Source organism: Cinclus cinclus, chromosome 6, assembly GCF_963662255.1.
Source record: "Cinclus cinclus chromosome 6, bCinCin1.1, whole genome shotgun sequence".
NCBI lineage: Eukaryota > Metazoa > Chordata > Aves > Passeriformes > Cinclidae > Cinclus > Cinclus cinclus.
This window is the reverse complement of record NC_085051.1, coordinates 25,738,744-25,763,988: the sequence shown is the minus strand read 5'-3', so window position 1 is coordinate 25,763,988 and position 25,245 is coordinate 25,738,744. Positions and strand designations below refer to the sequence as shown.

Genomic DNA, 25,245 nt, shown 5'->3' with positions numbered 1-25,245 from the left:
TTCGTACATTTCAGATGCTTTTTCCTTTGCTTCAATTAAAATGCATGCTGAGCCTTTGGCTGAAATTCTGTGGAACAGCTTTCTGGCTGAGCAAGATAACCCTGTGCTTGGTTCCTTGCCCGATTCAATACCACATTGATCATAAGTGTGAGGCTTCATTCTGGAGAGGATGAGTGCTTTTCTTGAAAGTTTATCTGCTAATTGGAAGAAAGTAAAAGGTTAGGTTTCAGACCAGTGATCAGCAGGAAAAGATCTGATGGAAGAAGAGCATCTCAGTGGGACTTCTTCTTTGCAAAGAGAAGAGCAGAGTACTAGGATTAATAGCTGCAATGCAGATGAGTTCAGGGCTGCTCCAGCAGGAGTGATGCTAATGCTTTCCATGCCCTTAGACTTCCTGTTACTGTCCTTACATGTGCTTTCTTCTGAGATAGCAAAGACTTCTTAGCTCATCTCATTCTGGTTTGGGGTAGTATCCTAGTAGCAAAGCTTTACCTTTCCTGGCTGTATCTCCCTGGTCTCTTCACTTGTGAGATTCTTTCACATCTGATCTGCCTCTTTCCTAAGGCAGCTCTTGTGATGTCAGGCACAAATGTCTTATTTCTCAAATTTTTGTAGTCAAAGCTCCTTATAAAGTTAAATTAGTATTTTCTCCTTTAGTACTTGCACCTTTGAAATTCCTGTTCAACTGTCCAGTTTCCCCACTGAGCTGGCTCTGGAAAGCTATGCAAATTTTCAGCTGTTTTGATCTTTTCTTCCCAAGCTGATCTCCTCAAGCCTTCAGGGAGGGCTACTGAAGAGCAGCATAGCAAATGCAACCAAAGCACAAATATTGTGCTGCGTTCATTGTAACTAGGCTAAAATCTTACTGGGTTCCAATAATTTGCTGGGACTCTGTATTAATACTTTTCAATTTCATGTCCCCCCCAACACTCTCTTCCTTGATGATATTAGTTTGCTTTCCCAAAAGTAGGGTTGATATTGTTTTTTCTGCACTGGTTCTGATAATTTTGCCTTACTTGTGTCCTGACTTCTGTTCAACTTCTCCTAAATTAGTGTTGTCTGAATTTCATTACAGTGCTGTTTACTTCCTCTTCTTGCTCTCATGAAAGATGAAAATAGCTTTAAACCTTTGATGTTTATGCATTACACAAGTGTCAGTTTGAAAATTATTTTCTTTTTATTTTACATAATCTTATATTTGATGCAATCTTTAAGCCAAGTACCTTGGCAAACAAGGAATAGTATTTCCTTCATCTCTGCCTTGGAAGGTATGACTGACATTTCTTTCTCTCTGCACAAAGATGATGATCTGCCTGTGAAGCCCAGGAAGGAGTGGATTCACATGGACAATGTAGAGTTTGAGAAGCTGGAATGGATGAAAGATTTGCCCTCACCTCGGCAGAAGAAAACCAAAAAGGTTTGAAAGAAGAAACTGATATTTTGTGTGTTTGTGTCTGGATCATGCTTCTTAGTAGTAACGGTTTTGAAGGCTTCAAAAGGGAGTCCTCTGACTGCTCAGTCTGTGGGATTTCATCAGATTGAAGGATTCCCTATTTTCTTTCACAGGATGGGATGATAACAGGATCAGTTCAGTCTGTAGCACTTGAAAGCTAGGAAGTGACAGTCTAGCCATGGTAATCTGGGATAAAACAGGTGTAAAACTGAGAAAAAAGGAAAGATAGGAGTATTTTTTTTTTGAAGAATTTGAGGCCTGAGGACATTTGTGAAGTGTCATCTTCCAGCAGGTGATGTAAAAAGTGTTATTTTAAGAGTGGATAGCAATAGAAATAATAGTTTTCTCCCTACACCCTTTTGCTGTAGGGAATGCAAGCTCGATTCAGTTTAAAAGGAGAATTGATTCCCGCAGATGCTGATTTGCCAACACATCTAGGCTTGCACCACCATGGAGAAGAGGCAGAGGTAGGTGGGTGTAATATAATAGAAAAGATACACACTTTTCTGTATTTAATTTGGTCGATTCCGTTCGTGTCAAGGATTTTCAGTGACAAAAAATCCCTTTAAAAAGTGCAGTAATTTTTCTTTAGAAACAATTCCTGAAGACAAAGCTGTGTCTGCATGCATGAACTGCATTACTTCCAGAAAACTGTTAATGCCTTTTTCTCTTTAATGCTATTAAAGTCCTGTGGTGCTGGAAAAAGGTGCATGTACTTCCTTTGCTGAAGAAGTTCAATTTTCTCCTGTGACACCTAAGATTAGAATGGCTTCTGCAATTGCCATAACACTTCGTGGCAAACAGCATTGGCTTACAATTTATATTCTGTTACACAGTATGTTACAGGTAATCTTGTTTTAAAGGACCAGTTTTTTGCTGTAGCTGAGGGTGTTTTACAGTTTCTTTGTTTTGTTTCCCCCTGCCATTTAGAGAGCCGGTTATTCTCTGCAAGAGCTCTTTCATCTGTCTCGCAGCCAAGTTACACAACAGAGGACACTGGCTCTACAGGTCTTAGGTTGTATTGTTCAAAGAGTAAGTTACTTTAAGGAATTTCTCCCCATAATTCAAGTTCATGGTGGATCAGAGCCCAGATTCTCTGGTGGTAGTTGTTTGTTTTCTGCTGTTCAGTGAAGATGAGCAAAGTCACCAGCTGGGCACTCTGTTCCACTGAGGATCCTTACTGTTAGATAAGCTAAGTGTTGGGATATAACAAACTGAGATGCAGTTTTCTCTGGGTGGTTCCAGAGTATTGTTTTTCCAACAGGTTGTTTCAAGTGCTGTTCAGTGACAGTGGTGCAATTTTAATTCTCTTGTTAATTTGGATGCAAGTTGATTTTTTCTTTTTAATGTTACTGTTGTGACAAACCTGTTATTGGCATTGACCCTTTCACTCCTGTTGTCTGAGCCAGCTTCACGATGTGCGTTTTCTGTAGGAGGTGAGAAAAAGCCAAGCCTACTCACAGAGCAATGTGCCAAGAGGAGAAAGCAAAATGAATACTTCTGTGCACATTTCCACCTAACTTTTGAGGGAAGTGCTAGCATTCCCCCTAATGGCACTGGAACAGAGAAGTAGAAACATGATGGTTTTGAGAAGAGTGATGGGGCAGAACAGGAGGAAGTCAAAAGATGAGTGCAGACTTTAGAAAGAAGGGTTTCTTGCACTAAGCAACTGTAGTTGTGTTCTTCTGTGGAATGAATGGAGGATAAAATAGAGGAAGAATAACCTCTACACAGTTTAGCAGTTTTACAGTAGAAGTGAAAAGAGGCAAAGATGCAAAATGTTGAGATGTGACAGCCCAGAGATGTATCTAGCTGAGATGAGACATACTTAACCCTGGCTCTGTCTGGCACTTCCCAGGCCAGGGCTGGAGAGTTTGCTTCCTCACTGAAGGGCAGCGTTCTGCGTCTGCTGCTTGATGCTGGCTTTCTCTTCTTGCTGCGCTTCTCGCTGGATGATGCAGTGGAAAATGTCATGGCAGCATCTGTTGGTGCTCTCCGGGCTCTGCTGGTGTCACTTGATGATGAGGTAAGATAATCATTCAGAGCCTGGGTTTGATTTCATGCTGAGCTGCTTACAGGGTTTGGAGTGAGAAGACAAGGTAAGTAGCTTGAACAAAGGTTTCCTGGATGTGTTAGTTTAACAGTGAATAGAATGTAATTGCTGCGCTTTGAGACAAACGATGGAGTGTGTTATCACAGTTTGAGACACTCAGTTGTCCTTTTTTCCCTCCAGTTTGAATTATCTCTGCCCTGTGATTAAATTTAGTGCACGCTGCTGAGTTTCTTCTTCTTTTGATATCTTTGCAATCTAAATCAGGCCACTACTAATGTATATGTATAATTTATTTTTTAATGTGTCCTCTTATGTTGTTTTCTTATTTCATAGTTTTTCTGCTACTTAACAGATTAAATAGTCTTCATACTTTCCCTTATGCCTCATAATAATGCTGTGTTCTTTTTTCTCTAATGGTCCATTTTCTGCTGTTCCCATGTATAACACTGATACATACCTAATTTTTCCTGCTCATGTGTTTATTTTCTCAATGATTCTTTTTCCCCTGTTAGAAGGTTGAGACTCATTTCAGATTTTCAGGGCTATAGACAGCCAGATTAAGATGTACTCCTGGTTGGATAGAAGCAAAGGGGCAAGTGATAGAAGAGATGGGGTAGAAGTCCCCTGCAACTTCTACTAGGCCTGTAGAGCTATCCCTTGTGGGAGGTAAGAGAAATGAAAAAGTAGGTAGCTTTCTCCACATTTTGCTAGTTTTCCATCTATGAGCCTAATGGAGTTCTACTTAGATGAGTCCTGGCCACCCATTGTAGGTAATTAGTACTATGAATCAGCTTAATCTACTTTTTCTCTCTTCTGGTGTTACTCTGGTATGTAAGTGTCTGAAGCGGTCTGATTTTTGAGATCGAAGCTTATGATGTGATGTCTTGTGTAAGGAGGGATTACTGACTTGATGCCAGAAGCAGCATTGTGAATGCTGTGTCAGTACATTTTCTAACACAGAGAGTCCTTCCTAGAGTCTCGTGTTGCTGAATTTCAGAAGGTCTCTGAGGAAGGGACAGGGTTGGAAGCCTGGCCTTCTGCTCCAGAATTTGTATGATAAGTAGGATTTATCTGCACTACAAACACAGAAGATCAGCACACATAAAAATCATGCTGTCTGAAAGTTTTGTTCATCCTCCAATGACTGTGGGAGAGAAGCAACTTTCTTTTTGTTTCCTTTGGTGACCCAGCTACCTCGTGTTAATGCTTTCCCTTCTCTTGGTGGAAGGAAGACTGTAGTTCCAAATTCTGTGTTCCAGATGGACTCTTGGCTTCATCCCCTCAAGTCAGGCCTCTTCTGACCATGCCATTCACTCACCATCTTTATTTCGTATTGCATTAGGGGTTTTCTAATGTCTGATGATAGCTTGTGCTTCCTTGGTACTTGGCAGCTGAAGTCTACCACTACTTTTCTGACTACTGTGGTGTTTGTTTCTGATTGTGGCTGCAGGAAATGGAAATTTATAGGAGTTATTAAGCAGAGCAAGCATTTGATTTGTCTTTCATACTCATTTTGGCAGAAGTAGGTCTGTTATGTGAGCTGTCCCCTCTCTGAAGAATTGAAACTCTTAGCCCAGTTGGTCTATGACCCTAGAAGTTGAGAGTACCTAACACTCATCAGCTGTGAACAAAAAAAGAGGTTTTCCTATTTGCTTAATCTGATGGATGTTCAAACAAAGTGAAGCAAACATGAACAAATAGACCAAGCAGTCTTTATTTTATCGTATCAATTTTTACATGATATTTCTGTGCTATTTGTGACCTAAGTTCAACACAGGTCCAAGAATAGGAAGACGATAGATACCAGATTTCCGTTTAATGCCTAGAGTCTTGATGGTTGTTTTATTTATTTACTTATTTATAATCCTATTTTTTTCCAGCTAAACTAAATTTCTGTTAGCTGGGTAGTGAATTTAATTCACATCACAGTAATTCTTTTAAAGGTTTTCCAAGTCTGTGTGTGTGTCCAGCCAAAATAATTTCCCTGAAAAATCATTGAATTCTGCTTGTTTATGTTTAGAATAGCTTTTATTGTCTTCACATCTTCTAGGGATTATAGAGAAATAAAGCATTCCATATTCAAGAGCATCCCTGAAAAGTTTTTGTCTTTTTATCTTTCTTTGAGGATTTTATTCTATGTGCTTTAACATTCCTTATAGAAATATCTCGATTGGACTTTCTCATGGTACCAAGGGATGGCTGCATTCCCCTTTGTCCCTAACAATGAGGAGGAAGAAGAGGAGGAAGAGGAAGAGTTCAATGGAACAGAGAAATCTCAAGATAAGAAATTAAAGGATGAAAACAAGCCAGACCCAGATGTGGCCCGATATGATGTTGTAAAGGTAAGCACAGAGTTTGACCCAGAATCTTTCCAGGAAAATAGGCTCAGCACAGTGCTGTGTGTGCTATTGAATCATCCACCCTCCTGTGCATGCTGGACAAGAACATTCTGAGCAAGAATTAGAACTCTTTCCTGGCTGTTGGTTGTTGAGTTTCTGTCATATATTACCAGGAGGATAATTTTATTGGTCTCCAGAAGTGTTGAGACTTGACTTGACTTGACTTAGTGATACTTTCAGTATCATTAATATCTCTTTAACTTCTGGGGAATTCAACAACAAGTACACTGATGACCTGAGAAGGCTTTCTGAAAGACTACATACAGACATGATTTTCAGGCTCACTTGAATTAAAAATGAAAAGGTTCCAACCATTATTAAAATGTCTATATGCACTTTTTAAAAGTTAAACAAGAATATTACAGCTGGATAGTTCAGAACTAGTAGATTTGTACAGTGATACTCTTTTTATTTGACATCAGGTGGCTATTTACCATTTCCCCAGATGTAATGTTTGCATTTTTCAGACTATAGCATTCAGAAGGAATTTCTCACACATTTTAACCTAATCCTGTATTTTTGATATGAGATCTAAAAATAGCAAACTTTGTTACCTCAAACTCAGCCTTGGTGGAGCCAATACACCCCTCTTGCCTGCTGCAGGTGTTAAAACCTGTGATCAGATCATTTAATCTTTGAGTTTGTGTTTGAACAGCACTTGGTCTAAAAGCATTGAATGTGAATGAATTACTGTACTTGGGCATTTGGTCTTGTTTAGAGGCTTCATGATTTCAGATGTATTCTGCTAGGTGTGTGGCATGTGGGACTGTTTAAAGAATGTAACAAAAGAGTGGTAGATAGATAGGAGATCAGTTTGTGAATCTGTAAACTGACATGATTCAGCTTGTTCTGAGTGGTCTGAACTCAGAAGGTATTTGGGATAAAATTCCCCTCTGTTCCCATTGCTGTGCAGTTCCATTTCACACTTGCTTATTGGCTGTTACAACCCATTTCAAACTGTTTCCCACAGTTGGAAAAGGAGTTTTTAAACTAGCTGCTGAACTTGGTCAGGCCTAGAGGTACAACTTTCTTGGCTGCAAATTTTTAAAAGCATCAGTGGTATGAACTCAGGTATTATGGATTTGCCTTTTCCCTGAACCAGGAATGCATCATACTGTTATGTAAACTGATGATTTGTTTCCTGGCACTGCCACTGATCATAAAAAAAATTACATCATCCCTATGCATCTCTTTTCTTACTGCAAAATAGGAATTTGTGTCTGTTCTCTGTTTCTGTCAGCTTTCTCTGACATGACAGGTACTCTCAAACAGAGTGCTGATTCAGAATAGAACTAAAGTTGTTTCTGCTTTCTTCAGATAACCCTTGCTCATTTGCCAGCATACTTGCAAATAGGCAGAAATTTATTTGTTTCGTGACAGCTAATTTTAACAGTCCCCGAAGAAGATACAATCTCCTTTTGGCTTCCAGCAATTGAAGTACAGAGAGCACTTGTATGTCCTAACAGATTTTTAAATTTTTTTATAACACCTTTCAGGGACTTTTGAAGACAAGGATCCAGCACCGGCTGAGGTACATCCTAGAGGTGGTACGACCTGTTCCAGCAGTAGTCCTGGATATATTGCACATCCTCACCCATATAGCAAGGCATTCCTCTGAAGCATGCAGTCAGGTATATCTCCCATTGTATAAGAGCTGGGGAATGATGGAGAAAGGTTTGGAAAAGGGAAGGAATATCAGGTTAGATTATGGCAAGGAGATAAAACAAACTCATCTGTTTTGCATGTCTTCTGCATGTCTGCATACCTCTAGTTATTTGTGCTCCCTACTATTTCCCTGCAGCTGCTTGACTGTCCTCGATTGATTGAGACCATTGTCAGGGAGTTTCTCCCTACTCAGTGGGATCCCAAAGTGGCTGAACCAGGGTTTTTATTTACCAGTCTCCACGGAGTTGCTTGTGCCAGTGCTATGAAGTTCATCAGGGTGTTGGCATCTGGAGGCCGAAATGCAACAGCCAGGCTGGTGAGTGGTTCCTGGAAGAGCTTTTCTGATTGCAAAGGCCTTTGTTCTGTATGCCTTCCTTCCTAAATAAAAAGAGAAAGCTAACTGGAGGTAGCTGTCAGTGAAGCTGAAGAAACCAGGATGAGGAAGGTGCACTAGTGTGTTTTGAAGGAATTATTGACAGCATCATAATAATGATGCTTTTCCTGCATAATGGTAGGTGAGCTGTCTCAAGATTGACTCTGCTTTTTAATGGTTTGTGTTGTCCACTCATGTGAAAGTCACAGAGCCCAGCAGGGTGATACTGACCAGGAGCAGGTGTTTAGAACATGCGTTGATGTGTGATGCTCTGTACACACCCATGTTTCAGGAATAGGCAGCATAAGACTCTATAAACCAGTGAAATAATCACTATCCTTGTGTTTTATACCCCTGGTTGAACTTTTCTGCCATTAATTTGCCTTAATAACTCTGTGATAATTCTTCAGTGTTTTCAACTCCTCTTAACTTCTGGACAGATTTTCCACTTCAGACATAATTGCTTTCCCTTGTATAGGTTGCCATGCTGGTGCTATAAATGCATGAAATCTACCAAGAGCAGCACCCATTACAGTGCAAAGAGCACTTCTTAAGCTTTTTGGTTCACTGTTGTTAACAGCATCTAACAAATTGCTACCCAGGAAATTGCTACTGTCAACAGAACACCAGTCTGTACTGTAAAATATGGAGAATAATGATGAATAGTGGGATATTTAGTGACTGTAAGTGGTACTAGGAACATAACAGAGTAAAATTCAGACATTTATCTACTTCAGGCTTTGTGTACTCCAGGTATTTCAAGGCATGCAAAAATTAGAAGGTTCCTGACACTCAGGCTTTGCTACTGTTACGCTCTCATATATTCTGTTACATGCACTTAAATGTGGGAGTGGAAGATCATAAAAAACTACATCAAAACCATCAATATAGGAATTTATTTTAGCTAATGACGAAGTTCTTCCATCTTCCTCCTGGAAGTAAATTTGACTTTGTCCTCTGTTCTGTAGGGGAGGTGTCAGAATTTATAGTTTTGACTCATCAGCTCCTTTGCTTTCTTGCTGGTGTGCATTGATTTCCCTACAAGATGTCTCTAAAGCATTTGAAATTTAAATTACCTATAATATGTCCTTGTGCTGTGAAAAAGACATTGTTACCTCATTTGTTTAGACAGAGCACATAGAAGCTTTTGTATGTGTGGGAGAAGGAAAGATAAGCTTTTTTTTACAGTTAAGTAAAAATACCCAGATGTAGGGGAGGATAAAAATTATTTCTAGAGAACTGCAAATGAGTCATGTCATGCTTAATTCAATACCAAAATAACCTCAGAACATTTACAAGGCATCAAATTCTATAACCTTATGAAAGTAATAGGCAGGAGGTATTTTTTGCATAAAATAAACACGAATTATAGAAAGATTTTTGGTTGTAGAGCCTCTGAACCCCATCTAGTGTAACCTCCCCAAAAGAATGTCAGCATCAGTTCAGTACTTTTGCAGACATCTTTTGTCACACAGTATATCTTTACATGTAAGCTTAAGAGAGTTGTATTTATGACTATTTAAAGGATAATTATATAATTTTTTTAAAAGTAAGTTAAATGCTGCAGATAGTGTCCAAAACAAGAGTGTGCATGGGCCAGACAAACCTCCATCAGAAATTATTTAGGTGTAGTTGGTTTGTGTTAGGAATGGATTAGGTATCCCTGGGCATCCCTTCCTTCCCTCTTAATAGCCGTTGACCTTGTAGTGATCCTTTGTAGTCTGCTCCTTAAGATTGCATAAAATAAAAGCAGATTTGAGTAGTGCAGGAAGAGTCTAGAATAAGCTGAATTGAAATCTGCAGCTCTTTGTATATGTCAGAACAATGAGATAATGATGCATGCATCTGATGCCCCTTGTCCCTTTGTCTTTTTTGTTCTTGATAATTTTCTTTTTTCTTGGTTTGGTTTACAGCTTAACACATTTGAGATGAAGAGTCGGTTAAGTCGCTTTGTCGCTGAAGACCCTCTGGATGTGCCTCTGCCTGGGGAGGAGGCCATGAGGCTGAGCACCGAAGCCTTCCGGCTGTGGGCTGTGGCTGCTGGCTACGGACAGGCCTGCGACCTCTACAGGTACAGCTCAGAGCTGGAGAGACGAGGGTGGAGGGCACAACGGAGGCAGTGGATATCCTGTTCCAGAGGAGTGAAGAGAGGGCTCTCCAGGCTCAGTCTCTAGTCCCTTCAGGGTGTCATACCTCACTTTCTCTGGCCTCTGCAGTAAAACTCCATTTCTAAGGGTGTTCATGATGTGTATTGCCTTTTTCTGGTTGTTCACTATCTCCTGTGTTTAAGCACTGTTTTGTTGTTTCTTCTTTACAGTGGGAGACCATTGCAGCTTTTTAGGGCTGCATCTTTTTCCCTTTGAAGGGATAAATAATCTGTGTTTGTATGGCATCAGAACTTGTGGTTTGCAGTGCATCCAGGACTGAATCTGCTTGACCTAGGGGCAGTCTGTGGGTAGCAGTCACCACACTGAGTGGGGCAGACTGGCGCAGACAAACTGCACGATGCATCAGCTTCCAGGTCAGGACAAGTTCTTGTGCTTTACTGCCAAGGTCTGCACAGGTCTGGTGTAGGTCTCCCCTACCTCAAGCATTAAATCTTCTCCCTGCAATTGCATTGAATTGGAGGAAGAGAGATGGCTTTGGAGTTGTTCTGAACTAGAGTAAAAGGGAAGCCAGTATTGAGTTTCAGAAGGGAGATTCTCATCCATAACAGCATTTTATGTTCTTTGGCACAACCTGGTGTATGATTAAGAAAGAGTAAAAACTGTATTTACTATTTTAGCACTGTAAATAATGTTGAGGAAAGAGATGGCAGATTGCTTAAAGTTGCAAGATTTTAAGTGTGGCTGAGAATCTGAGAACTACTCCCCAGCAAGAATAAAATCAAATTCGTTTTTTCAAGAGGTAGTCAGAGTGCTTGGAGGCAGTGTGTTAGGTAGGTCCCATTCAGATGAAATTGGAATAGCAGTAGTCCTCCTATGTTAGCTTTTTTTCTATATCAGTTTATTTTTGTTATTGTGGTGGTGATTCTCATAATCACACTTTAGCAATCTTTATAAATAAATGATTTGAGAGTGTAAAGAAGATAAAGCCACATTCTTCCAGTGGAAAGTGAAGAGCCAATGGGACCAAATGGAAACACAGGAAATTCCACTGAAGTGTTTTTACTGTAATCTTACTAACTTTACTGTAAAGGTGATCAAATGCTGGGCCATTGTTGCACAGCAAGATACTGAATTCTCCATTCTTGAAGATATTCAAAATCTGACTGGACATATCCCTCTGCAATCTTGCTCTTGCTGGCCTGTCTTGAACAGGGAGTTGAAATACAATTGATCTCCAAAGACCCTTTCCAACCGTATCAATTCTGTAATTCATACTGCAGTGATCTCTACCCTGTGCTGGTGAGGATACTGCAGTCCCTGCCCGAGTTGCTCAGTGGGAAGAGCCCTGTGGTTGAGTTGGCTGTGCAGCGAGCTGCAGCAGTGGTTACTCTTTTGACACATGTCACACAAACAGCAGGATACACGGCGGAGCTGCAGGCCAAGTTGAGCAGGTAGGCTCTCTTAAGTAACCATTCTGTGCATCTCAGTAGTTGGCATCCCATCTTCCCATTCTTTGGTATGGAGACCTGGCTGTCATATTCCCCCCCCCACCCCCCCCCCCCCCATTTTCAGTTGTTTACTGTCCCATGTGTGAGTCCCTGCATGGTGGGGTGACACAAGATCAGAAGTAGTGTCTGGTCTGACAGCTGTATGCCTGCTAGCATAGCCAGAGGCAGGAGTCAAAATCTACTTTAACCTAGGAGGCATAAAGGGCACTGTTAGCCAAATTCCCTGCTGAAAGGAGCTAGGAAGCCACTCTAAACTTCTCTTGGGAGTAAAGAAAGTAAAAGGTTTGGAGGAAAGAACCTCTGTGCAGAAACCAAGATGAGTCGGGGTTAAGAGGTGGTTGGTCTTGAGAGACATCAAGCAGTAGCATTTGCTGCAGACAGTTACTTTTTTCTGGTGGAAAGCAAGAAACTTTAACTGAAGCTGAGTACTCAGATAGTATTTCTGGTAAAGTTAGAGCATAGCTCAGGGGCAGAGTAGTGCAGGAGAAGAAACTTCAGCTTTTGTATGTACATTCTACATTTATCCTTTCTGCTTAAAGTACTTGATCTAGGCTGTGGGACTATGCAAAGACTTTCCCCTTAGTTATGCTGTTAGATATAACTTTCTAGACCACATCTTTCTATTAAAATTGATGATTTAGAGAGAGAGTTGTTTGGTATTTGTTTGCTATCCTGTGTCATTCTTATATCGTATTTCAGCAATAACTCAGAAGATAGAGAACCGATTCCACCTCCTCCAGTAGCATGGAGTCAAGTGTCAGGCTTACAGCCCTTCCTTGAGACAAGTCTGAAAAAAATCCTTCAGCAGATATCCCAGACAGAAACTTGGCAAACTCTCCAGCCTCTCACCACAACTTGTGTGATCTTCTTGGGAGTTTATTACAGTGCTTACAGCCAACAGGTAAGGCCTGACAGTACAGGCTGTCTTCTCACCAGCATCAGCTTGTGCATTACCTCTGAAAACTGGAACTCACTGGCAGTACTGAAAAAGACAGATATTAAGGCACCTAGCTGAGCACTGATTTTGTTACGACAGCTCATATCTAGGCAGCATGACATTCAGGGTCACTTAAGTCTGGTAACGCTAAATGTTAACAATGCCAAATATCTGTCTTGGTTTTTTGTCCTTTAATCCCTTGTGATCAGAGTCTTAGTCAAGGTATGTGGTAGTTCTGTTATTGTTCTGATTTACTGCAGAGCTCCAAAGCATGAAGCAAATACAACATAATTTTATTGGGCAGTCATTTTTCCTAGTGCGATAAATCAAGTCATGCATTTTTGCATTTGCTTTGGTATGAGAGCTTACATGTGGACACCTACGCTGCAGTCATCTGGGTGGAAGATTGAGCATTAAGGGGTCATGCTGTATGAACTTTGGGTAGGAAATAATCAAGATGGATTTATTTGTTGCCCCACTGGCATTCAAGGTCAAATTCTGTAACACACAGCTGTAGCATGTGATCATCTTTTAAAGTGAGTTTTCTGAAGGTGACATGTCAGCGTGATGCTGTTGAAGAATAATGTCTTACGCTTTAGCTGCCTTAAAGATTCATGTTCTGAAGATAAATGCAATTTTCCTCTTTACTGCCCAGCTGACATGTCTGAGTTCCAACTTGGGAGAGCTGTGTTGAAGGTGTGGGGGTAATTTAATGGCTGTAGTTATTCACACTTGTGCAACTCCTCTGAAGCTTGCCAAAAGCAACTGAGTTTATTAGTTACGGCTGGGGGGGAAACTGCCAGGATCTCTCAAAGATGTCTTCAGGGCCCCAAAGGTTGGAATACCTTTCACAGACTGTGAATATGTATGTCCTGAGCATTAGAGGACCAGGACAGCCAAGAAGTTAATGCTCCTTTTTAACCTTTGCAGATATCCCAGAAGAGTGACTGAGGAAACAATTTTTTAAAGTCCTTGAATTGTGCTGGATTTTTGAAATTCCATTTAAAAATAAGTTCATTCATCTACCTGTAGTTAGCTGATTTAAAAAAATTGTACGTAGCATGTTTGAATAGATTAGTGCAAAAAAAAATCAACTTGTACAGTAATTTGATTAGTGTATACTGGGACCTTCTTGGAATATTTTTGTTAGACTGTTAAAAACTAAGGTTAACATCTTCACAAAGGTTTTACTGATTTCTGGAGGTGGATTTCACCTGGGAGAAAATCAGATTTTATGTAATGGAAATGACTGTTTCTATAACCCAAAGCAGCATTCTAATGAAGATAAAAAGTGCTAAAATTTGCCAGCATGTCCCTTCAACCTGGAATATTGCTTACTAGAGTCAGAAGAATTTGGATGATTCTCTAAAAGCCACAGTTCCTCCTCTATGCAGTGTTTATCCACAGTCATGCTTTGATGGATAGGTCAATCACACTTTATGCAGCTGATTTTTTTTTTGTTTGTTTGTTTGTTTTCTTTTCTTTTTTTGGAGACCCTTATGGTGCCAGTCAGATTTCTCAAGGTAGTTCTGATCACCTTTGATCTAGTCATCTTCAATTTAAATAAAAACAAGTAGTTGGTAAGGGGAGGGGGGTCCTAGCCAAGTTTTCATTTAGGGAATCTTGATTCCAAGGATCCCATATCTTGTTTCCAGCCAATTAAGAACCTCTAAGATGTACTTTAATGCTTGAGAGTGAGAACACTTTGAGGTGCCAGCTCTCAGCTTCCACACTATTAGCAGTGAGGCCAGCTCTAACCTAGAGTAATACCACTGTGTAGGTGATGGGGTCTGGCAAAAAGATAATAAGCACAGAGGAAGTAAATAAATCAGTCTGTCTTTTTGCTATCACTGGATGCTGTGGTCATTCACTCTCTTCCTGTCATTCTCCATGTCTTTTATAGCCATCAGTCAATCCAGTTGACTGCTTAGAGGAACTGGAACGTTTGACATCAGAGATGCTGCAGCCCCTTCTCAACCAGCCAGCCGTAGACAGCATGTGGGACTTGCTCAGGTAAAACCATTCCACTGCTAAGATGCTGTTGTCAGAAACTGAGCCCCATTTCTTTACTGTACTGTGTGTCAGCTCTCCTTCCTCTCTCCTCTTTTGCCTGTGCAATATGCCCCAGGTATGGGAATTGGAGTGTAGTAAGGCTGTGTCTACACCCTGCTTTGTCCTCTCCCCTCTCACAGGAAAGGCATGATAGCTGCAGAGGTTTGCTGGTCTTCCTTTTCTGCTGATGCTGTTGCATCTCTGCTTTGCCATGTAGCTGGGTTTTTTCATAACTATTTCAGATTATTTTAGTCACTCTTGGCTTTGATTCTTCTTTGATTTCACTGGTCTAAAAAACCAGCACAAGTAGCATTAGTTGAGTTCCTCTGTGATGAGGTGAGTGTATGTGTTCATGTACCATTTGCGTGCTCTGTGTGGTGCTGCTTATATAAAATAATTTGGATAGATTCACATCTATAAGCTCCTGCAGAGCTTCACTAGCTCTGAAAAACTAGCTTTGAAAACCCCTGCAGAAAAGTGCAAGAGCAGATACCAAACTGTTCTTCCAGACATTTGGATAACACAAGCTCTGGCTCTAGGAACAGTTAAGCACTGCAGATATTCTGTCTTTCTGCTGTAGAGGGAGCCTCCTTACTAGGCTGTGATTAATCTGGAGTGGGGAATCCAGAAGGCCTGACTTGCAGTCAGAGAGGCATCCATCCACCTCTGAGAATATCTGATATAAAGGGCACTTGAAACTTTTGTTTTCAAGTGGTATTTGAATGGTCACCAAACTGTTTGGCCCATGTACTTTCATGACTGAAACTGAGATCTGAAACTCTTGGTGCCAAAGCTTCCAACACAAGGGCACCCATTAGACTGTTTTTCTGCCTGTCCTTGTGGTCTGAAGACAATGGATTTGGTCAGGCTATAAAAGCTCATCTGCAAGAATTCTTACTGTTCTTAACCCTGGCTGGTAAAAAACAGAGTCAGCTGATTCCGGCCCTAATATTTTTACAGTTTTGTCTAAACTTTCTGAGGAGTTTATGTTCAGGACTTCAGGATACTTTGTGAACCCCACATGTGTTTATGCATTTCCTACATGTAATACCAGTGGGAGAAAGAGCAATGCATTTAAGCAATTAGTTTTCTGCCACAGAGTAATGATGTGGATCTTTGAGAGGATTTGCCCTGTTACCCCATTACCTTTGTGGTGGTCTTACCTATACAGACATGATGTATCTACTCTGGGCCCTGCAAGCACTGCTGGTGTGAGAATTAGTAGTTTCACCTGCAGAGTGGTCTGCACAGTCATGTTCATGTATATTAAAGCTGTGTTCTTTCTGAGTACAATTTTAAAATATGCATTTCATTAGTACATAAAGGGCAGCATTTTTGCAATGTCAAGTTTAGATATAATCTGGCTTTTTGGTTTTGCCTACAAGTTTATTATCAAAATGTCTTGAGTGGGTGGGCAGCCTTATTAGCCTGGTGTGTGTGGGGGGGATTTTTTTTAATAAATCAAAGGTCCTACATTTTCAAGTATTTGACATCAGAGATACGTTCATTGCATCAGTGTTTCTGCTCATCATGACCAATTTAGCTGTTGGTTCCTGACAGCTCACTGGCATTAGCTTGTATGGCAGTAGTGCTTGGTGTACCAGCTGAGACACTGGCTTTTCACTTTCACTGTCTTCAGGACTTCCATTTTACTGCAATGTGCAGTACAGTTCAGATAGATAGCAACATTTCAACAAGATAGTTCCTCAGCACTATGAATGCTTTTGACCTAACCCCTCTGTCTTTATTTGTTCACATAGACCCTGTTCTGCTTTGTGCAACCCTATGTCCTGCTCCCTGGCACCGGAATCTGTCAGCAGCATTGCATCTCTGAGTTGCACTGGAGGCAAACCTCCTTTGAGCCTGGTTGGCTCCAAGTCGCCTTTTCCCTTCCTCACTGCCCTCCTATTTCTCATCAATAACATCACTCACATTCACAAGGGCCTGACCAGCAAGGTGAGAATAAACCTTTTCACTGTAAATTCTAGGTGAATGATGATATATTTGTGAGGGAGGGCAGTATTTGTACCTTCTCAGGCATAAAAGAGATGTTAGAAGGACTGTTGAAAGCAAATTGTTGTGCATTTTTATTTAAAAAATATTAAAGTATTATAGAGAGAAACAGCCTGACTTTCAGAACAAGTGGGATGAGGATCAGAAAAATATCTTGTCTTTGAATTCCAATATTCAGTTGACACCAGGAAGCTGGAATTATGAAGCAGGTGATGCTTAAAAGGATGGATTTATAAAGAATGTTGAGAAAAGTTGAATAACTGTTGTTTGGCTAAGCAAAATATAAAACTTGAGTGTCAGTGGAGGAAGAGCATGGTTGAAGCATATATAACAGAGGAAAATAAAGTAATACTGAAGAAGAGAATGAGTGCTACAGTGCTGCTGAAGATGGTCCTTCCTACTTTGGTTTGTTCTGAATTTTTAGAATGAGTGAGTCTAAAATGTCATTTAAAATGAATGTAAGATTGGAGACTATATAAAGAGCAAATGTCTGAGCCCTAGAAAGATGGAATACCTAGCATAAGCTTTCTCAAAGCCTTCTTATGGCAGTTCAGGTTGAATTAGCTGATTGGCTACTAGTGCAAATATCTGGCCAGATGAAGGAAAAAGATTTTAAGCCACTGGCCAGATTTCTGCCTTACAGAACACTACAGAAAATGTAGGCACGGACTGTTGGCTGTCTGTGATAGGGATGGTCATGATGGATGCAGGTGAACTCTGAGGAAGAAAGGCAAATATTTGTAGGGCTATTCTTAAATATGGCTTTTGGAGTAGCCAACAGTAATTCTCACGTGAAAGAAGATAGAGGGTGGGCCTTGGTGAGGGCTATGTTTTGCTTTCCTCCAAACATAAACTGTCTTAATGTTATTTGTCTCCACTTGTGATTCCTTTATAGTACAGCTCTGTGCTGGGCTTCAGAGGCTTGAAGGATTATCTGCATCAAAGTTGGCAGACTGGACCTCCCTCTGTGACTTCCTCATCTGCGTGGATCCTACGCCATGAATATCACCTGCAGTACTTTGTGTTAGCATTGGCTCGGAGAATGGTATTGTTATTAGTCCTCTCATTTCTTTCCCCCAAGGAACTGACTTCACTGGCAGCTGATCTTCATATCCCTATTCTTGCTTGTATCTGACTTAGGTCTGGCAACTCCTGCTGACTTTCATGACCCATTAGGAAATAATATCTTTCCAGTTACTGATGTGGGGATTTAGTTCCAAAATACTTTGGATGGAAAAATTGTATTTTTGCTTTTCTTTGGGATACAGTAGGAACAAAGTTTTCAACTGTGTTGCTAAAAAAAATATTACACTATCTAAGACAGTCAGGGGAAGCAGAAATATCTCTTGGTATAAGTGCTGACAGCTCTTGTAGTCTCCCTCAGCCTTTCACTTCGCATTGAGGTCTGTGTCTTGTTTGACCCTTCTGTCCTTGTTGATTGTCGTGTTGACAAATGATAGAGTGCTTTTATCTGTTGTTTTGTTTCCTGTACAGGCAGGCACTTGCCCGGATTACACCCAGCATGCCTCACTGCATCACTGTGTTGCCATGGCATTGCTAAGCCGTCTGTTGCCAGGGAGTGAGCATCTGGCTCACGAGGTCCTACTGGATCTTGCCTTTAATCCAGAGTTTCTTCCGTAAGCTTTGTGTTTTTTCCTTTCTCTAGTCTGGTACTTGGGAAAACGTGGGATAAAAAAAAAATACTGGCACTGCAATTTTTTCGTAAGTTTTGCCCTTTAACAGGACCTTTAGTTAAATTTTAGTTACTCATTGGCATATTCTCCTGGCATGGAGCCTTCTAATCAGGTAAGCAAGGTGGTTGCATATTTTTCTCTGATGTACTGCTGTTGAGAAATGTGACCAGTTTCTTTTGATTTCCTCTGGGGCAAGGCTTGTGTGATTCCTGGTAGAACTGGTCCTCCCTAAGGCCTAGCATCTTCCATCCTGAGAGTAGGGAGTCTAGAAAATAAATGAGCATTGGACATGCCTGAAAAGCTCAATGAATCTTCCTCAAATCCTTAATCAAGTTTGCTGATTTGACAAATGCCATGTCTTCCACTTCATGCTGGAAGAAGTCATGAGCATCTCAAATATGAATCCTCTCATATCTGGGCAAAAAGATGGGAGCAGTTTATCTTATTTATGTCAGTTTGTTTTGAAATCAGCCATGGTGTATCCCTGTAGGAAGTTGAACCAAGGTGCTGCAAGGAGGTACTGTGCTTTTTTGGAAAGAAGGAAAATTTGTTAGTGGATTTGTTTGTGTGTTGGTGGTTTGGTTTTTTTTTGGTTTTTTTTGTTGGGCCAACAAAATGGTGAGTCTTTGGTCTGAGATTGTAGCATGTGGATTTGACAAACACCCTCCACATGCACGGTTTCTGTCAATCTGTGATAGAAACAATCTGGCTTCCTGACCTTGCCACTGCCAGCTGCAAAGTTTCTGTTTTGAGAATTGTCTTACTAGTTTGTATAGGCCTTATCTGATACGCAGTATTTCATCGCAGCACTCATGTCTGTGCTGGTAAGTAGGGTGCCTCTCTGGACAAGGGGTTTCAGGCTCCATGCTAGACTGGCATTGTGTGGAGGGTTTTTGTGGCACAGCCTCAGTGTTGTGGGTTCCAAATGTGGGTCTGTGAATTCCCTCTAAATACTAGAGTAGCTGATGCTTTACAGGCCCTCTGTATTAGAATAGCTCAATGATGTAGAAAGTGTTGAGTGCTCTGCATACGCTACTCTTCCTGTTCCAGGAAGACTGTAGAGATGAATTTATGTGATGTTTTTGTTTGTTTGTTTCTTAAACTGTTGTTTGTCTTTACCTTACAGTGAAGGGAAAGCTGGTGGGCCAGAAGCAGCTGACTTCTCTGATATTCTGCATCTGGGCTCCAATGCCAAACTGGCACAGCCTGGCTCTGCAGCAGCATTTCTTCCAAAAGTTACTCGTGGTACCCTGCTGAGAGAATCGTACCAGAATCTGCCTTCCATTCGTTCCTGCTACCTCTCTCACTTTGTCCACTTGCAGCCCACCCTTATGCGTTCTCAGGCATCCTACCAAGGGCGGAATTACCTCATCCAGTCAATGCTGCTTCCTGAGGTCAGAGGGCCCATCCTGCCTTCAGACTGGCCATTCTTTCCACTTATCAGCCTCTACAACAAAGTGACTAATGCGGAGGCACGTGGGGCTGTACTGAACTCTCTCCCACTTGATCTCATCAACACTGTGACCTGGAACCTGCAGTGGGTCTTGTTGCTGGAAACGTGGCGATCTAAAATCCTTCAGAGCATCCCAACTGCTGCCAAACTTGCACGGCTTATGTGTGTCTTCCTCACTGGCAGTGACCTCTTTCTAGAAGCACCAATCCACCGCAACACAGCTGCCCTTCTCTCTGTGTACTGCCAGTCCAAGGCCCTGGACTCCCTGAACTTGGATGCTCCTCTCCCTGGTTTGGCATCCTTCCATGATCTCTATATAAGTCTCCTGGAGCAGTTTGAGGGCGTCTCCTTTGGAGATCCACTCTTCGGAGTCTTTGTTCTTTTGCCTCTGCAGAAGCGTTTCAGTGTTCATCTGCGTCTCTCTGTTTTTGGGGAGCACACAAATACGCTGCGGGCACTGGGGGTGCCATTACAGCAGGTAATCCTGGCTTATGGTAATTGCCTGTCACTGTATTTCTGGCTTACTGGGCTCTTACCTGTGTTTCTCCAACGTTGATTTGTGTATATATGTGGAGGGCAGGATCTGTGAAATTGCTCAGTCTTCACTGGAAACTGTCCCAAATCTTGCTTGGTTTAGCCATTGAGAAACTTCTAATTTATAGGTTTTATGTATGAAGGGCTGGCCACACCCTGTGTTCTACTAGCAATTACCTTTCCCTTAAATAAGTGTTTTCACACCTTGGTGACAACTTTTTCCTTGCCCATGCATAGACAAATAGTCATTTTCCCTCTCAACTATCTTTCCTTATATAGTTATACTGGAGTTGTGCTCTGCTGAGTAACAGCAAGAAAATTTGGTCTGTCAAGTGTAGGACTGCGTTTCTTTTGAGTAAGCAGAGCATAAGAGATAGAATTGAGCAGTCCTGTCAAAAATAGTCTGTCTTCTTAATTTATAAACGCTCATCTTACCTGTGCCAAAAATCAGCTGCACATCACATCAGTCAGGGTGGGCTGTAGCAGCTTTGCTGCAAATGGGGGTCCTGCTGCTGGGGTACATCGCATTATAGGAGGGCATGCACAAGGAAGGGCACTGTAGAAGTCATGAACTTCCTGTCACTACTTAGACCCTGACAAAAATGGTAATGTTGCCTCTGGATGGGTTTGTTGCAGTTTCCTGTGCCTCTTGAGCGCTACACTTCCCCTCCTGAGGATAACCTGAACCTCCTGCGACTCTACTTCCGAACGCTGGTCACTGGTGCGCTGCGCCACGCCTGGTGCCCTGTTCTGTATGTGGTGGCCGTGGCTCATGTGAACAGTTTTATTTTCTCCCAAGAAAGCACAACACAGGTGGGTAATGGATAGCAGAGCTTCAGGGCTGCAATCTTTGGGTTTTGTGTCTGTTCTCCCTGTAAGTCCAGTGTGCCTTGTGATGAATTGCTGACCTTTGGGACTTGAAAACAAAGTTAGTAAGCAAATGTGTTGAGGACTGCTCAGCTGTTTGAGAAGCCACATACAAGGCAGCAGCTTTTGTTCATTATACCCTAATGCACTTGCATCAATGGTAGCCAGTCCTCCCTAAGTCTTTGAGGTCAGCAATTATGTGTTCTGTGGTGTGGCAGGAAGAATAAGCAGAAAGAATAATGAAGGTGATTAGACAGAAAGAGCTTGTAATAGATTTGGCCTCTGCCTTAGCAATCTTAAGGTGCAAAATACTATTTTCTTTGACTTTGCTTAAGTAACCAAGCAGAAGCCCTCTTAAGGCCTTGAGGCCTCTATCAGTGAATAGTTGTGCTAACAGCACTTCACCTCTGATCTGCAGTTCTACCTGAAGGTTGATAAGATTCAGATCAGTGAAAGGAGCAGAGAGGCAGGATTTAAGTGATGAGACATCTCAAGCACTTTCTGCTGGAACAAGCTGCTCATCATTATAATGAACAAATCATCCTGGAGTGCTGCAGGCCCCTAGGCAAAGGTATTACTGCACCATATTAAGGAAAGTATGTGTTTTGTTCCCAGGAGATAGATGCTGCTCGGAAAAGCATGCTGCGGAAAACGTGGTTGTTGGTGGATGAGGTAGGATTTGTACGTTTCAGCTTGAGCCTCTGGGAATTAAGTTTTCCATGCATGTTACTCTTACAGGCTTGTATTTGGCTTTTAAATTTTGTGTTTAATTACCTTGCTAATTTGAGAATGAGAGATTAGCAGCAAAATTTTGGCCTGCAATCTCTGTAAATATACTTAACCAGTTCTTGTAGTAATTGACCTCAAAATACTGAGCTTATTGAAGGCACCTAGATGAACCTCCTGTACTGTATTTCCATGACTCTTGTACAAGCAGCCTTATATCTGGATTGCTAGAGATGTTAAAGGGATGATTGTAGCACAATTATGAATAAGTGGCCAGCAGTGAACTGTATTAACTCTTAGTTGGATGTTTCCCCTGAAAAAAAGAGGACAGATATAAGGTTTGTCTTTTTTTCGAGGAGCTTGCCAAACTCTATCCTTTGTGGGACAGAGAAGTGTCATTTGGCCCTCTGTGATTTGTGTCCAGGGTAAATTATTAGATCACACTCAAAAATTCACTTCCGGCAAGAAGTTATTCTGAGGGGCTGTTGAGGAGACAATGGAGTTACATTTAGAAGAGGAATTCTCATGCAAAAATAAGTGAATTTTATTGGAAGAAACTTGCCTTTTATAGTTCATCTATTGAAGATGATGTGATTAAATAAATATCTTGGGCATGATGGAATTGTACTGTTTGCAGATTTGCTGTGTTGTGTTGGATACAGTGGAAAATAATAGATAACTTTCTGTTTCTTTTTTCAGAACTTGAAAAAGCACCTGCTGTACTACAGACTGCTGAATGCAGAGAGTCCTTTGGGATTTGACCTTTATGAGCAGCTCCCTCCCATGCGACTGAAGTATCTGCAGATAGTGACACAGAAAGAAATTACAGAGAATGTATCAGCACTAGACTCATAGCAAAACACTTGTAAAAGAACAGGGCCAAGGCGAAGAATGGAAAAGCTCAGTTTATACTTCACTGGTGAAATTACTTTCAGTTCAGATGGTTTTAGTGTCTTACCTGGATACTCTTGGCATCTTTGCCTAGTGAAGCACTAGTAGAATGCTCCCAGCCCTGCAGAACAACATACACGTTGTCAAGATATGACAGCATGTATGTAAGTGTCCTCTCTGTTGATGGATGTTGGAGCATTTTTCTCCATTCTCCTTCAGGTTGTTCTGCTTCTTCCCAGAGGAGGTGAGAATGTGTCTAAAAGGCACTGGACTGTTGAATAAACTGAAGGAACTGGAAAAGCTGTTTTGTACAAGTTCTCAAGATAATGTCTCTTTTCCCAGATATTTCTGTTGCTTTTTTTGTACCTTAGATTTTGAATGGCCCTTTCCTCAGACTATGCCCTGCAAACAGAATGACAGTGTAACAGGGAGGAATCTGATCCTGAGAGCTTTTTTTTTTCTTAACATACATATACAAGCAGTTTCTCCAAGATAGTGTTTTGTGCATACACTCAGTAACATGTATTGTGTCAGACCTCTAAGAAATATGAGTTCCTAGTGCAGTGGTACAAACACTGAATATCCTCCCTTGGATGTCTTTTGGATGGTCTCTAAACTGCTTTCTTTTCTCCCTTAATTTGGTTATGTGTATAACAAGATCAAAAATAATTTCTTTGCAGGCCAGAATGCTTGGCAGTAAACACCCCTCATTAGAGAAAGAAAAAAAGAAGTGTCTGCTTGTTAGTTAGAATATGTATTGGTTGCCCTCTGAGGAGAATGCAGTTTAAATTTTGAAGTGGAGTTTCCTAGCTCAAACCTAATTTTAAAAATGTCTAGTTTGATCCCACTTCTACATCCGAATTCTGAATTGCAGCCCCAGACACAAGGGCTGCAAATATAGAGCCCTAAAAGGCTCATTGCAAGTGCCACATCAAGTCCAGAATTTACTCTAGATACCTGGATCTAACTGGGTGTTCTCTTTATATTTTTGCATGGCTACTCTGGCAGGCTTTTGTTTGGAGAACTTGACTTTTATGAACAAAACTTTTAAAAGAGATTTCTAATGTTTTGTTCTTACGAATAAATTCCTCTGGAAGGTGCAGGGTGATACCTGGTCTGAAGAGCTCTGCCTCTGTCTTCTCCTATCAAAGAAGCTGAACTAGCTTCCCTGTGAAGAAACCATGCCTGTAATTAACCTCGCTCCAGTGAATGTCCCAACAGGAGTATGAATCACTGTTAATAGGCCCACTTGTCATGACTGAAATTGTTCCTACGAGAAACAAATTCCAACTTAATAGAATCAAAGAATCATTGAGTTTGGAAAAGGCCTGGTGTCCAACCATAATACAGTATCTTTCTTTCACCTGACATTAAAGTTTTGCTGCCCCCTCAAATGCCTGCATAATCACGTAGGGCTTGGAGCATTTGTGACTGGTGCTGTCTTAGTATTGGCAGTTTTCTAAATGTACCAGTGCCCTTCCTTAGGCTGCCAGAAAATAGCCAGTTTCATCTCTTTTCCCCCATATTTCAGAGAGGAAATGGGTGGGCAGAACTGGTGGTTTGGTTTTTTTTTGTTGGTTGGTTGGGGTTTTTTTGGTGCTTCCCTTTTGATCTGTGGTTTCTATCTGCAGCAGATCAATGTAATGTAAAATAGCAAAAGCATAGTGGTCTAACAAGATTTTTTAAATTGTTAATTATTTTAAAAGTATTTGATGTGATTAAAAGTTTAATCAAAGTCATTCAAGTTTTAATCTGCCTAGATGGTGAGAGCCCAGCAGTTGTCTTTCAGAGCAATGGAAGGTAAAATTTAAGGACTCCTAGCTGCCCATTTAAGAGCAGCCTTCATCAAGGACTTTACCTTTTGCTTTTCAGACCTTCAGTTATAAAATCTCTTCCAGTCCTTAGAAGGATACAAAGTTGAGTTTTGTAATGTGTACAGTGTGTAAATAAATATTTTGATAGTTCTGCAGGAATTTTTTTGAACTATGAGAATACTTTGAGTCTTTCTTAAATTTGGATAGCAGTTCTATTTGTAGTTTATCAATATCTTGGGACAGCTGCTGCCTTAAAGAATTCTGCTAAACTCTGGAGCTCTGTAAGAAAGCACTTCAAGCCAGAAATGACATCCTGCTTATGTTATGGGTCAGTAACTCAGGGCACCAAATGCTGTGTGTACTTGGGAAAGGTGCAGGGTGGTATGATGTGTTTTGACACATGCCCCAGGTGGGAAGACTGTCCGCAGATGCTATTTGAAATGATGATGCAAGTATCAGGAGAAAAGGAAAAGAATGGATCCCAAATAGTTCTGCAGACCACAGTCATACACAGAATACTCCAAGGATGCTGCATATGAGCTGTAAGCTTTCAAAACGTTGACTGTCACAATGAGATGGTACATTAATTTTTAAGGCTTTTGGCAATCTTGTATGGGATTTCTCCACAGAACACTAGAGGGCATTGCTTTATCCAGTTTAAATGCAAGATTTCTCAGCCTCAGTGCTATTGGGACCTGAAAAAAA

General features: G+C 41.1%; 1 protein-coding gene across 2 annotated transcripts in view; it reads left to right on the top strand.

Moving 5' to 3' along the window:
- RPAP1 (RNA polymerase II associated protein 1) overlaps nt 1–24,699 on the top strand; it is a 47,686-nt gene extending 22,987 nt beyond the window's left edge. For both annotated transcript variants that reach the window (XM_062495865.1, XM_062495866.1), the window contains exons 8-25: nt 1,302–1,417; nt 1,822–1,920; nt 2,384–2,485; nt 3,312–3,479; nt 5,666–5,848; nt 7,402–7,536; nt 7,707–7,886; nt 9,857–10,014; nt 11,332–11,502; nt 12,259–12,460; nt 14,400–14,509; nt 16,309–16,504; nt 17,457–17,606; nt 18,056–18,198; nt 19,382–20,186; nt 20,879–21,055; nt 21,725–21,781; nt 22,535–24,699. In XM_062495865.1, the coding sequence (XP_062351849.1) occupies nt 1,302–1,417; nt 1,822–1,920; nt 2,384–2,485; nt 3,312–3,479; nt 5,666–5,848; nt 7,402–7,536; nt 7,707–7,886; nt 9,857–10,014; nt 11,332–11,502; nt 12,259–12,460; nt 14,400–14,509; nt 16,309–16,504; nt 17,457–17,606; nt 18,056–18,198; nt 19,382–20,186; nt 20,879–21,055; nt 21,725–21,781; nt 22,535–22,690 (3,308 nt within the window). In that variant the 3' untranslated portion in view covers nt 22,691–24,699. The remainder of the gene's footprint in view (nt 1–1,301; nt 1,418–1,821; nt 1,921–2,383; nt 2,486–3,311; nt 3,480–5,665; nt 5,849–7,401; nt 7,537–7,706; nt 7,887–9,856; nt 10,015–11,331; nt 11,503–12,258; nt 12,461–14,399; nt 14,510–16,308; nt 16,505–17,456; nt 17,607–18,055; nt 18,199–19,381; nt 20,187–20,878; nt 21,056–21,724; nt 21,782–22,534) is intronic.
- Nucleotides 24,700–25,245: the final 546 nt, after the last annotated feature.